At 31.7% G+C, this 14,038-nt stretch overlaps 2 protein-coding genes across 2 annotated transcripts; one reads left to right on the top strand and one right to left on the bottom strand.

Moving 5' to 3' along the window:
- Nucleotides 1-1,108: 1,108 nt before the first annotated feature.
- Nucleotides 1,109-2,722, top strand: LOC115964861 (TMV resistance protein N-like). The gene is made up of 2 exons (XM_031084096.1): nucleotides 1,109-1,626; nucleotides 2,350-2,722. Exons 1-2 carry the CDS (start codon nucleotides 1,109-1,111, stop codon nucleotides 2,720-2,722), a joined length of 891 nt encoding a protein of 296 aa, XP_030939956.1.
- A 1,953-nt stretch (nucleotides 2,723-4,675) lies between these two features.
- LOC115964860 (zinc finger MYM-type protein 1-like) lies at nucleotides 4,676-6,123 on the bottom strand. The gene is made up of 2 exons (XM_031084095.1): nucleotides 5,938-6,123; nucleotides 4,676-5,689 (listed from the first exon to the last, which is right to left on the bottom strand). The coding sequence occupies exons 1-2, from the start codon at nucleotides 6,121-6,123 to the stop codon at nucleotides 4,676-4,678; spliced, it is 1,200 nt and encodes a 399-aa protein (XP_030939955.1).
- Between the last annotated feature and the right edge of the window lie 7,915 nt (nucleotides 6,124-14,038).

Here is a 14,038-nt window from a genome sequence, read left to right as displayed (position 1 = left end):
TATATTGTAAAATAAAAAAAAGTAAATTATTATTATAAAATAGACATAAAAATTGAGCCGGATTGTTCTAAAGATCTTATTTAACATAATATGTAGACCCCGTTACTTTATATTGATCCGTCAACTCTCTCTTTTTTTTTTTTTAAGGAATCCTTCAACTTTATTTTTTTTTTGGAATAAACTATGATTTGATATTAAAACTAAAAATTTACAAGTCTATTACAATATATATTAGTTTTATCAGCAACCAAAATAGCCTCCATTACATACGGTGGATTACAAAAAAACATCAAAATTATACAATGATTGTGCTCCTATTTTAATCAATACATCAGCACATTGATTTGTTTTTCAAAAAGCATGGATTACAAAAAAAACATCAAAACTATACAATGATTGTGCTCCTATTTTAATCAATACATCAGCATATTGATTTGTTTTTCAAAAAGCATGGATTACAAAAAAAAATCAAAACTATACAATGATTGTGCTCCTATTTTAATCAATACATCAGCACATTGATTTGTTTCTCAAAAAGCATAGATTACAAAAAAAAATCAAAACTATACAATGATTGTGCTCCTATTTAATCAATACATCATCACATTGATTTGTTTCTCAAAAAGCATGGATTACAAAAAACCATCAAAACTATATAATGATTGTGTTTCTATTTTAATCAATACATCAACACATTGATTTGTTTCTCAAAAAGCATAAATCACTCGCTTATTGGGAAACTCCTTCAAAAGTTCCTACAATCTTGTCAACTTTTTTAGTTTTTCACTCTGTGGGACATTTTTTTTTTTTTCCTTTTTTTATGAACGAAAACCTTTGAATTTTACCATAAGTAGTCCAATCAACAATTGGATTGGGTGCCGGTTCACGTAAGCACTAGTAGATGACGAATAGAATGACATATGTAAGGATATTATTTAACATAATATGTAGACCCCATTGGCAGCTTCTTGTTTGACTTTTTTTCTCTAACATTTTGAGTATATTGACATAAATAGGCTCTTCTCTCACGAAAAATAAAAGATACACATAGGCTGACCTCCAATTACTCTCTTCATTCTGGACTCTTTGTGTGCTGCAACTAATAACCATGCCGTCTTGGTCCTTACGAACCACATCTTGGTCCTTACGAACCACACCTTGCACTTGCAGTAAATATGAGTATGACGTCTTCATTAGTTTTCGTGGCGAAGATACTCGCACAAGGTTTACGGACCATCTCTGTAAGGCTTTTAAAGACAAAAGGATTCGCGTGTATAGAGATGATAGTGACCTTGAAAGAGGAAAGACGATTTGGACAGAGCTGGTGCAGGCAATCAAAACATCAAGGATTGCAGTTATTGTGTTTTCCGAAAACTATGCTAATTCCAAGTGGTGCCTTGATGAGCTCGTGGCGATCATGGATTGCAAAAGTAGTACTAGTAAACGTAGGTGTAAATGTAAAGAAACTTTAACAGTGCTACCTATTTTCTACCATGTGTCTCCGTCTGAAGTACGAGAACAGAAGGGAAATTTTGCAAAAGCGCTTCCGAAGGGCCCTAAGAAGAAATGGAGGGAGGCATTGACAGAGTCTGCAAAGTTGTCGGGCTTCCCTTTGAAAAAAGATAGGTAACTTACTTTCTATCTTCATTTGCGGTAATTTAATTTTTTTTTTCGGTCATAATTAAAATCTCAATCTATATCAGTTTTAATTTTATAAAAAAATAGATACGCATGTTGTTAATGCTTTGTCAATAATTATCCCATGATTGATATGGTTTATACCCACCACTTAAAAGGCTATTACGAAATTTTATAGAAATATTTTACAAATGACAAAATTTAGTTATAAAATTGGTTGTAATTTTAGTCTATAGCTTTATTCAATATATTTTTATTGGAGATGAATTTTGACAAATCCACAATTAGATTATATCTTCTTATTATATCCATTATGCTTGCAAAATTTTTAGAAAATTAAAAGTTAATAACTATGTAATCAATAAATTGTTTAAATTACAAGTTTTTGTAGTTTAAAATAGTGCATAAAATATAAGTTTATATATCATATAGTAAATAATATCCAATTGATACAAAATTTTATGTGTATATGAAGAGTATAAAGAAAATGTAATTCAACGATTAGATTTTCAAAATATGTAGTAATGTTTATTTTATTGAGTAAGATTATAACCTTATAATACAACTAATTTTGTAACTAAATTTTGTCATTTTACAAATTATATAGTCTATAATTTTACTTCAATGGTTCTTTGCTAAAATTCTTTTGCAATCATGATCACTATCTTTTATTCTTTCTTACTATTGTGGCTATGCTTCCTATTAGTGCAGCTCAGAGTCAAAGTATATAGAGCAGATTGTTGAAACCATTTCGAAAACACTGAATGGGGAATCCCTTTCGGCAGCACCCGCTGGTTCTGAGAGTAATATTCATAGAGAAGACTCTTCAGCAATCACCCCCAATAGAGAAGACTCCTCAGCAATCACCCCCAATATAGTAGATGCTTCATTACATCAAAAAACCACTAAATCTAAAAAGTATGCTTGCGCTATTTGCGGAATAACAGGCATATCAGTTTTAGAGGAATCAACGATAAAATCAAACACCAAAACCAAACGTCATCCTCCTCTTCTTAGAATCAAATCTCCACACCTCCGCCTAATTCAGTGCTGGAACCTGGGAAATATGTCAAAGCCGCTGTGATCATGGTGTTGCAACCTCAAGGGTATTTTTTTTTTTTTTTTTTTACCTTATTTGGATTTCGAAATATTGATGGGGTTGGGTTAGTTTTTTGGATGTGAATCACTTGATTTGGTATTGCTTTCGCTGTATTTTGGTATCTTGATGTGTTTTGATAAGATTCTAAAGTGGTTGAGTTCAACCCCTAAACAAAATCTGATTGTTTTATTATGAGAATCTTATTTTTTGTTCCAGCTAATTTTGTTTGGGTTCCAAATCAAGATTTTTGTATGATGAAACTTTATTGGGGGGTTTTCTTTGTAATTTATGCTGGATTGTGTGGCCAAATAGCCCACAATATGGACGTTGAATTGTGTGTTCAAATAACCCACAATGCATATGTATGTAATTCTCAAAAAAAAATTACTTTACACAATGTTGCACATGAAATAATTATTATTAATAAAATTATTTGAATGATGGAATTGCATGTTTTGGCCATGATTGGCTGTGCGGGGTTTGACATGGTTAAACATACAGTTGAGATTTCGCAAGGATAATGAGTTGTGAGTAGGGGCAGTGAGGTCGATAAGAGAGCTGATTTTAATGTTTAAATATAAGTTAGAGACTTTAACGTTCATGTCATAATTTGTAGGAATTGAAATGAACATTGACAACTTTTATGGGTATTTAAATATCTCACTTGAGCTCTCTAGATAAAATAACCATATAGAAATCCTGTAGAGTAAGAAAAACCACTGCAACCCAAATACATTTTATTCTTATTTCTCCATTTAAATATACATTTCAGATATTCATTGTTTTAGTTAAATAAGAGTTTTATTTCAATTTTGTTTCATTTTAATACTCGGTCTTGCACTGCTGTGTTTGTTCGTATTTCAAGTTTTATCAATTCTGTTCTTCAAAGATTTTAATTGACCGCTCTTTACTTGGAATGTACGGAAACGTGGAAATACTTACATTGAAGGCATTGACTCAACTAATGCATGCTATGGAAGATGAGCCATTAATGTATACTTTCAAAGATTTTTTGTTTTGGGGGCACTTTAGTTCTAGGCTTGTTTAACATAGAAAGTATTGCATTTTTTTTTTTCTGTCTTTTCTTCTGAGATCTGTAGAGGTGATGTTGATGAGCCATTTGCTTTGGACAACATAGACAATGGCGAAGCCAACAATTTATATTTGAGGGGGCCATGTATTAATTTTTTTTTTTTGTGGGTGCATGAAATATAAAATAGTAATGTACAATACTTCATAACTTAATATGTATAAACTATATCAAAAAAATATGTATAAACCAAAGTATATTTAATTAAAATTAAACAATCATAAGACAAAATTGACAAAATGATTTAATATCTTTAATCAACTATAAAATGGGCAAAGTCGCAAAACATACAATAACTTAAAAGCTAAACATCTTTGTTCAAAATTGTAACCTACACTCTTTAAAAAATCTAAAGTCATCAAGTATTGAGTTAGTAGTGAAGTTATCAGTAATTTCCTTTTCAATGTAGACAAATAAGTTATCTGAGAGAAACTTGTCCTCCATTTTGTTGCACAGTCTTGTTTTAACAATTTTCATAGCTAAAAAGGCTCGCTCACCAGTTGTTATGGACATTGGAAGAGTCAAAACAAGGCGAATCAATTGATCAATAAGAGGATATACCTATGAATTTTCTATCTCTATTAACCTTCAACATAATTCTCCCATAGATGACAAATTCTGAAACTTCAAATGATTTTGCACATCATGCTCAAATAGCTTCAATTGAATTTTCAAACCAGTTCTATCCTGACCAAAAAAATCAAGAGGATAAAATTTCTCAACAAGACAACATATATCATCCACATTAAAGGATTTGTAAGCATCCTTTGGATCCAAAGCAGAGCAAAGTGTCAAGAGTTCTATTGGTTGTTCACCAAACCTATTGTCAAGCTCTTGCAATTGAACATCTATATAACAAGATTATAATGATGCTCCACTGTAACATGATCCCTTTTCTTATGACTTCTACCTTTAGCAAATTGAGCACTTAGATGTGGAATATCAATTTCAAATATTTTGGAGAATCCTATGACATTCTCAAGATTATCCCAACCATCTACTCTCAAATTTTGGATGAGTGCCTTTGTTGCTGAAACTAAATTTTGGGCATTTGAGATGTCTTGAGATTTCTGCTGTAAAGCTTGACAAAGAACATCATTAATACCCATGATTTCCTTCATTAGATGTAAACTAAATATAAACTCAAATGAATTAATCATTTCTCCATGTTGCAAGTAGGTGGACCCATCTTTCTTTATATTTTCAAGCACCAAACAAGTTGGACCAAACATCCTCACTAGGCAACAAATAGAATTAAAATGAGGCCCCCAACAATCTATAGCCCGTTTTAGAGTCCCAATTTGGTTTGCCCCTGTTCCTTTTTCAAGTTCATCAATAGCTAACATTCTAGCAATTTTTGTAGCTTGAGCAGCTCTTAGTTCATCATTACATTTACACGAAGAACCAACTGTAGTGATAATGAAATTTAAATTCAAGAAGAATTCATGGATAAGGATTACCTCACTTGTTGCAGCAACTAATGCTAATTGTAACCGATGAGCAAAGCAATGCACATAGTATGCATAAGGACAATCATTAAGAACTAAGGATTGCAATCCTTTCCATTCACCACACATGTTGCTAGCACCGTCATATCCTTGTCCATGAATATTTTGAATGTTAAGACAATGATGAGAAAGAATAGCATTTAGGGTCAATGCAATAATATCTTTAACATGAGAAAGATCAATGAAGTGTTCTTGTATAAAGCCATCATTGTCAACAAATCTCAAAACAAGAGCCAGTTGCTCTCCCTTTGACTCATAACATGACTCATCAACAATAATACAAAATTTGGAATCCCCAATGTCTTCACGAATCTTACTCCGCACTTTACTAGCAATAACATGTAGAATCTCCTTCTAAATTGTAGGTGAATTGTACTTAGCAGATTTATGAGCATTTTCCAAAACAACTTGTGCAAGCTTATCATTATAAGATGCCAAAATTCTAATCATCTCAAGGAAATTTCCTCAGTTTTTTGATTAGGGGTTTCGTCATGACCTCTAAAAGGACACCCTTGAAAGGTGAGCCACCGAACAGTATCAATAGAAGTTTTCACCCGCAATTAGTTATTTAGAATTTGTTCAAAACTTTGCACATTCATCACTTTATCTATATGCACTAATTCACTCAATAGATCATCACAATATTTCACAACATTGTTGTGGGGTGAGCAAGGATCTTCCCCAACATGATTCAAAAAGGCACAATTCTTTCCATTATTGACTTTTTTCCAATTTCTAAATCCTGTGAAAGTAAATGTATCATAGCCAGGGCATCTACTTCTTTCCATGGTGTGAGAGACCGAGAAAATTCCATGGTACTCTCAAAAAAGAGATTTTGGGTGCGTTGAAAGACACCTCTCTTTTTGGGTAGGTGGTGTGGAGTCGCCACTTATTTTTTATACAAAAAAAATAAGAAAAACTAAATACAAGATACATGACTGAATTGTTTCATTCTTATTGATTGAATAAAAAAAAATACATGTTTGCTAAATTGAAAATTACATGGCTTTGGGTCCTAGTTACAAACTACCAAATAATTACATGGCTTTTTGTCCTAGTTACATTCTACCTAAAATAAAGCAAAGATAAAACCTAGGTGTACCTATCCAAAGACACTAAATTCGGAGGCTAAGTTACGGAATGGGAAGGTAATAGACACCTATTCTACCCAAACAAAGTCTAGTCTTCTAGACTCTCATGACCAATGTACCCCTTTTATGCATTCTATGAACGACATGTTGCACATATAAAAAAAATTTAAATCACACAAGTCTATTTATGAAGGCATCCTCTTCTTTGTTTGAAAAATTCGAATCTGTTGTTATGAGTGAAAAAAAAATTTTGAATTGGGTTTAGGAAAATTAAATCTATTTTTAAGAACTTAAAAAAATTGGTTTTTTGAAGAGAAAAATTCAGATCTATTTTCATTAAATAAAAAAAAAAAATTTGGTTTAAAAAAATATCAGATCTGTTTTTTGAAATCTTAGAAAAAATTGTTTTGATTTATAAAAGATTAGATCTATTTTGTAATAATAATAAAAAATCAAATTTGTATATAAAAAAATTAGATCTATTTTTATATGTGAAAAAAAAAATAAGAAAAAGATTTCTTGAGAAGAGGATTTTATTCATGAAATAAATTTATGCTTCATGCACTAAATAAAACAAACACAACAAACACAACCATTCATGATCCTTTTTTATTTCAAAATCTGCTATGTTAAAAAAATCATATCTACATCTAGTGAAAACATAGATCAGTTTTTTTAAATAAGAAAAATTCAGATCTATATCTAAGAAAGATACAAATCCATTTTTAATTTAAGAAAAATTCATATCTGCATCTAATGAAGATGCAAATCCATTTTTTATTTAAGAAAAATTCAGATCTGCATCTAATGAAAATGCAGATATGTTTTTAATTTAAGAAAAATTCAGATTTGCATCAAATAAAGATGCAGATCCGTTTTTAGCTTTGAAAAAAATCAAATCTGCATCTAATGAAGATGCAGATTAGTTTTTAGATTTTTTTTTTTTTTAAAAAAAAAAAATTAGATCTGCATCTAATGAAGATGCATATCCATTTTATTTGAGAAAAATGCAGATCTGCATCTAATGAAGATGCAGATCCGTTTTTATTTGATAACATGCAAATTTTGGAAACTAAGAAATAGATCACAAAAATAATAAAAGAATCAAGAACATGTTTCAACAAAATAAATCAACAATTCATGATATGAATATTTGACACAACTTAACTAAAAGAAATATATAAACATGCATCATCACAACAAGAGAAACAAAAGAAAAAGGGCTAAGAGACAACCTCTTACATGGAGCACTCGTCTTCTTAAGGGGATATTGTAGGGTTCAAAGAAATTTATGCAATTATCTTTGAAACCTAAAAACCCTAGCTTAAGAGAGAATATCATAAAAGAGGGGCCAGAAGTTTGAGAGTGTGAGAAAGTGTCTCTCTGAGAGCGTAAAAAAGATGATTAGAATGCGAATCAGAATTATTCTTTTGTGAAAAGGTCAAAAAAGATGTGTTTTATTATCACTCGAAGAGCGTCAAGCCAAAGCCATTATAGGTGCCATTCGGCACTTTGAAAGTGCCGATCGGTACTCCAAAAGTGCCGAATGGTATTCTTGGATGCCAATCGCACTTTCATGTTCGGGTGCATTTTTGGACTCCCTTTTTAGGTTTTCTTGAGCCAAGACTTGCACTTAGACGTGTTTTTAATCCATATTCTAAGATTTTTATCTCTTTTCTGGATAATTCAAGTCTTTTCAGCAACAATTATCATGTAGATAAATACTTTAAAATAAATCTTGATAAAGTTCAGATTATCCACAATTTTATTGTTATCCAATTATCCCCTTTATTCTTATGCAAGCAATCCTATTTTAGACATTAATTATGAACCAATCACAAAATTATTTAATTAATTTGAATTGTTTAACCAATTAGAATTAATTTAAATTAATCATACGTGGTCGACTCTATCTAGTCACAATGCATGCTGACCATGCAAACTTGATCATGCAATATCTTTCGATCCGACGGTCTAATTTGGAAGCCGGGCATATCGTCGGGACCATTAAAATCTCAAGATCATTTTTATCATATGTAATGAACAAATTAATGCATGTAATGCAATCATGATTTTTTGGGTACATGAATGATCATTCCGGTCATCTTCCTTGATTAAATCATGGGTGCAAAATCGAGTGTCTACAAAATGCCCCTCATTGACAGAGCTTGGAAAGCAAATTTCAATGTAAAACGAAGACTCTAATTTTAGCTGCCATGATTTAATTGAGGTTGAATTTTCAAAGATTACCTAGCCCTTGATCCTAGAACTTTGGAACATAGAACTAGTGCCTTACCTTTGACAAAAAATGAAAATACTAGTGCCTTACCTTTGAAATGATTCTTAATAATTGACGTGACCAAGAGGCTTTTCAATCCTGATCTTGAATGTTGGAGCAACCAAGAGGTGTTGGAGCGACTAAGAGGCTTTTCAATCCTAATCTTGAATGTTGAGGGAAACCAAGAGGCTTTTCAATCCTAATCTTGCTAGAAGGGAACCAAGGGGCTTTTCAACCTCAATCTAGCTACTGGAGTGTCAATTAAACGGCTTTTCAACTTCAATCGGACTGTAGGCTTCGATTTGAACTGCTAAAATGTCGATCAAAGGGCTTTTCAACTTCGATCTAACTATTGGAATGTCAATCAAAAAACTTTCCAACTTTGATCTGGCTATTGGAATGTCGACCAAAGGGCTTTTCAACTTTGATCCGAGTTGTTAGAATGTCAATCAAAGGGCATTTCTACTTTGATCCGAGTTGCTGCTTGCAAAAAATCAAAATTTGGGATTAGACTTTAAATGATGAGTGCTTTGTGGTCCCACTGTTTTTTGAGATGTGTGATTTCCATTTGTTTGATAAAAAAAATTTTATCAAGAAAACTTTGATTGATTTTTGGTAGTTCTTTGACAAAGATTTTATTTTTGACACTCGAAGCTTGGAATTGGAAACTGGAAATTTTAAATTTAAACTTTGAAAATTGAAACTTTGGAATTTTGAGACATGAGATTTTTGAAGCTTGAAACTTGAGATCTTTAAACTTGGAACATGGAATTTGAGATTTGAAAATTTGCAACTTGACATTGTGAAACTTGAGATTTTGAAAATTTGCAATTTGAAATTTTGAAACTTGAGATTTTGAAAATCTACAACTTGATATTTGAGATTTTGAAATTTTTGCAATTTGAAATTTTGAACATGAGATTTGGAACTTGGAATTTGAGATTTTGAAAATTTGTAACTTGAGATTTTGAGCGAAACTTGGATCTTGGAATTTGAAATTTTGAAAATTTGTAACTTGAGATTTTGAGACTAGAGATTTTGAAATTTGAAATTTGAAATTTTTGCAACTGGATATTTTGAAACTAGAGATTTTGAAATTTGCGTTTGAATTTGAAAATTAGAATTTGGAACTTAGGAATTAAAATTTTGAATTGAAAATTTGGGATTTGGGATTTGAAAATTTTGGCATTTGAAAATTTGGAATTCGAGAATTTGGAATTTTTGGAATCTAAAAATTCGGAATTGAAAATTTTGGGATTTGAAAATTTGGAATTTGAAAATTTTGAATTGAAAGTTTGGATTTGAAAATTTTGGGGTTTAAAAACTTGGAGTTTGAAAATTTGGAATTGGAAATTTGGGATTTGAAAATTTGAAATGTGGAGTTGAGAATTTGAGATTTTGAATTGAAGATTTGATGTTGAGACATTGTCATTGTGTTGTTGTGTGATCTCATTGGAATCTAGGGCATTGTATGATTGATCATGTTGTATTCTTGGCTTTGGAGCATTTTTGAATTGTTGTGTTTTTTTCTTTTTCTTTTTTTTGGGGGGGGGGGGGGGGGACATGGTGTAATTTGGACAATGTTGGTGGCTCATGGAATTTTGGCAATGTTGGTAATTTGTGATGTTGTTGGATGAGTTTTGGCTTGGATTTTGGGGGCATTGGCATTGTAAAAAAAATTGTATTGCAAGCTTGCGTGAACATATTCATGATGCATGTGGGAAATTTTGTTGGCATGTGTAATTTTTGTTTCATGAACATGTCAAAATTTTGTAGGTATGATGGATAAATTTGTGGATATATGGAAAATTTTCGTGGATATGGAACAATTTTATGGGCATGGGATTTTGGCTACAGAAATATTTTTGTTGGGTATGTGATGTTGGATCATGGAAAAATTTTTGTGGTTATGATTTTGGACATGTAAGGATTTTTGCGGTTGTGATTTTGGTTATGGAAAATTTTGGTAGTTGTGTATGGTTATAAAAGAATTATGTGGTTGTGATTTTGGTTATGGAAAATTTTTGGACATGTGATTTTGGGCATGGGAATTTTTTGGACATGTGACTTTGGGCATGGGAATTTTTTGGACATGTGATTTTGATCATGGGAATTTTTTTTTTTTTTTTTTTTTGGACATGTGATTTTAGGCATGGGAATTTTTTTTTGGTATGGAAATTTTTGATCATGTGGAAACTTTAAATGGGACAAGTTTAGAATTCAGCTAAAGAGGTCTTGTAGTACTAATTTAAACTTATCTTGATCAATTCTGATAGAGTTTGTACTCATTTGAATGAGGCAAAGCCGAATGCCCCTAGTTTAGAAATGAATACACGATTTTTTTTTTTTTTTTGAAATCTTGAAATCTTGGTTTTTTATGAAAATATGATGATGGTGGTCCTTTTTTTTTTTTTTTTTAATAAATGAATGAGGCATGGCCAAATGCCCTTTGTTTGTAGATTGATGCATGACTTTTGAAAACCTTGATATTTGAGGAAAAGATGATCTCTTTTTTTCAAAATGGATGAGGCATGGTTGAATGCCCCCAACTCAAAAATCAATGTGAATTTTCAAAAATCTTATTGTGTAGGGGCCTCAATAAAGAAAATTTTGAGTAAAAAAATATCAAAATCACAAAACTGGGCAAAATAAGGATTGCTAGGATGATGGGCCAATGGGCTCTGTTGGAGTGCCGATTGGCACATCTAAACTGAAGATTGATGTTGATTGTTGAGTAGATGAAAGATCAATGTCCACCTCCTGCAAAAGATTCTTTCCATGAGCTTGTTAGTAATCAGTTGTTATAAAAATGTTTTGGGCCAATGCCCCTAGTTTAGAAATGCTTGCACAGAAAATTAATGATATGCTTAATGCAAAACAGATGCTCCTAGCCTATATTCACACACCCAAAAAAAAAAAAATTGTTCTGATTTTGAGTCTTTGAAAAAAAAAAAAAAATTAGTGATTGTGACCGGGCCTTTTGAAAAGGTTGCCTACATACCTCTCTCATTGAGGATCAAGTCCAAATGTAGTTCGAAAAAAGAGTTTTGAAAAATGAAGTTTCTTTTTGAGTGATCGTGACCAGGCCTTTAAAAGGCTGCCTACGTACCTCTCTCATAGAGGATCAAGTCCAAACGTAGTTCGAAACGATGTTTTGCAAAAAAAGAAGTTTTGAAAAATCTTTTTTGAAATGAAAATTTTTTTTTTTGGGTGATTGTGACTGCCCTTTGAAAAGGCTCCCTACATACCTCTCTTATAGAGGATCAAGTCCAGACATAGTTCGGAACAAAGTTTTGAAAAAAATGGAGTTTTGAAAAATTTGTTTTGAAATGATTTTTTTTTTTTTGGGTGATTGTGATCAGACCTTTGAAAATGCTGCCTACATACCTCTCTTATAGAGAATCAGGTCCAAACGTAGTTTGGAAACAAAGTTTCGAAAAAAATGAAGTTTTGAAAAATATTTTTTGAAATAAAGTTTCTATTTTTGAGGAAAAAAAAGAAAAAAGAAAAAGCAATTTAGTTAGAATGAGATTTTTGAAATTTTATCTTTTTCAGATGAACAAAAGGTGATCCTTTGAACAACCTCTTTGACCAATCAGAATGCTCAATTGTTAACTCGATCTCATTGGCTAGAAAGGATTGGAAATCATTAAAAACATGTAATCAAATTTACTTCTTCATTTTGAAAATTTTTTAGATTAAGTCTTCAAAGACAATCAAAGGAATGAAATGCTTGGGGATCACATATGTTGGGAGTAAGCAAGAAAGGGAAAAATCCCATGTTTGAAGATTTGAAAATTTTTGAGAATTTGGAAATTTGTTCTCTTGTGAGTTATTTTCTATTGGAAGCAAACAAAGTGAGTGTTTGGAGCTTAGAAAAAAAAAATTTGGTCACTTGAGAATTTGTGAAATTTGTCTTTTAAAGATATCAGCCAGTGTGGCTTGATAATCTTGAGCAGTTTTCCTTCTTAATCTAAGAGAAAATATCATCAAAGCTAAATGTGTGCTTTCAATCAACAGACTTCAAGGAGGGCTCTTTTCAAAGGTTGTAATTTAGGCTAGGTTCAGGGTATCAAAAGGAAGGATATAAAAGGCTCAAAAAACTCTTATAATGTTTCCCCAGGTATGCAATACTTTAAATTAAAGCCTTGGAAGATTTTTTTCACATCTTTCATCATTGACTCTTGTCCTAAAATCCTTGTCATGTTTCATTATCTTCTCATCAGTCTTCATTGACTCCTTTCATTTGGTCTTGATTTTTTTTAGCTCAACAACTTCCTCTTTTTGGTCTTCTTAGCATTTTATCTTGTGGTCAAATCACTCACTCTCATTTTTGTTTTTCTTATTTTTTGTGAAATATTTTTTTTTTTTGAATTTTCTTGTTGTTTTTTTGTTTTTTTTTTTTTTTTCCTTAATTTTTCGCCTTTTCTTCAGCTTAGCGAGCCCCCCCTTTTTTTCTTGCTCTAATTTTTGCTTAGCCTTGGGAGCTTTTTTTTTTTTTTTTTATCTTTTTCTTTTTCTTTTTCTTTTTTGAAATTTTATTGGCTTTCACTCAAGTGCATTTTTTTTCTTTCAATTTGACATATTTCCATCTTTCCTGGATGAATTTTTATTTCTCTTTGAGACCCTTTTATCTTTTCGAGTGCACTTTCATTTTTCTTGACTTGATTGAACACACTCTCTCTCTCTCTTCTTCTTTTTTGGATGAAATGTGTCTTATTTTTTTTCTCTTTCTCATCTTCCTCAATTTGATTAGGTTTTGCTCTTGTTGAGTCTTCATTTTTCTCATCCTTATCATCTTGAATGATCTCTCATGGAATCTCATGTCTCTTGTGTCTTTTGATGAATTAGTATTCTCTCACAACTTGATGAAAATTCTTGCATTCATTTCTCTCTCTATCTTTCTTTTTGGTTGAAGTCTTTGCTAGCTTGATGGGCTTCTCTTTTTTTCTCACAGTTTGATGCTTTCTCAAAATCTTATCTCTCCATGATGGACTTCCTTTCTACCTAGCTTTGATGAACTCTCTTTTCTGAACTTGATGAATCTTTCTCTTTTGAACTTGTCATATTGCTTTCATTGACGACCTTACCAAGTGGTGATGGATCCAGAAGGTTAACACTTCCTCATCTCGAGATTTAAGCATGCATACTTAATTTCCCCACCCAAGGTTTAAGTTTTTAGTGGGTTAATTGAAAAACAGGCTAACTGTTTAAAGGCTCAAGTTGGCTAGCAATGGATAATTATTGTAATAGGTGTCAATGAATAATGTGGGTTATCGAAGGCGGCCTCTTATCCCTAGTGATGCCTTCTTGTAAGCACAACGGCTTAAACTC

The sequence above is a fragment of the Quercus lobata genome, chromosome 10, assembly GCF_001633185.2.
Source record: "Quercus lobata isolate SW786 chromosome 10, ValleyOak3.0 Primary Assembly, whole genome shotgun sequence".
Lineage (NCBI taxonomy): Eukaryota > Viridiplantae > Streptophyta > Magnoliopsida > Fagales > Fagaceae > Quercus > Quercus lobata.
This window is presented reverse-complemented; position numbering and strand designations above follow the sequence as displayed.

What these genes read in the sequence shown, in the direction of transcription:
- LOC115964861 (XM_031084096.1), top strand. Translation starts at nt 1,109, where the DNA reads ATGCCGTCTTGGTCCTTACGAACCACATCTTGGTCCTTACGAACCACA. An exon ending in TTCCCTTTGAAAAAAGATAG is followed by an intron (nt 1,627 to 2,349) that starts GTAACTTACTTT and finishes CTATTAGTGCAG; the next exon opens with CTCAGAGTCAAAGTATATAG.
- LOC115964860 (XM_031084095.1), bottom strand. Translation starts at nt 6,123, where the DNA reads ATGGAAAGAAGTAGATGCCCTGGCTATGATACATTTACTTTCACAGGA. An exon ending in AATTAGTGCATATAGATAAA is followed by an intron (nt 5,690 to 5,937) that starts GTGATGAATGTG and finishes CCTACAATTTAG; the next exon opens with AAGGAGATTCTACATGTTAT.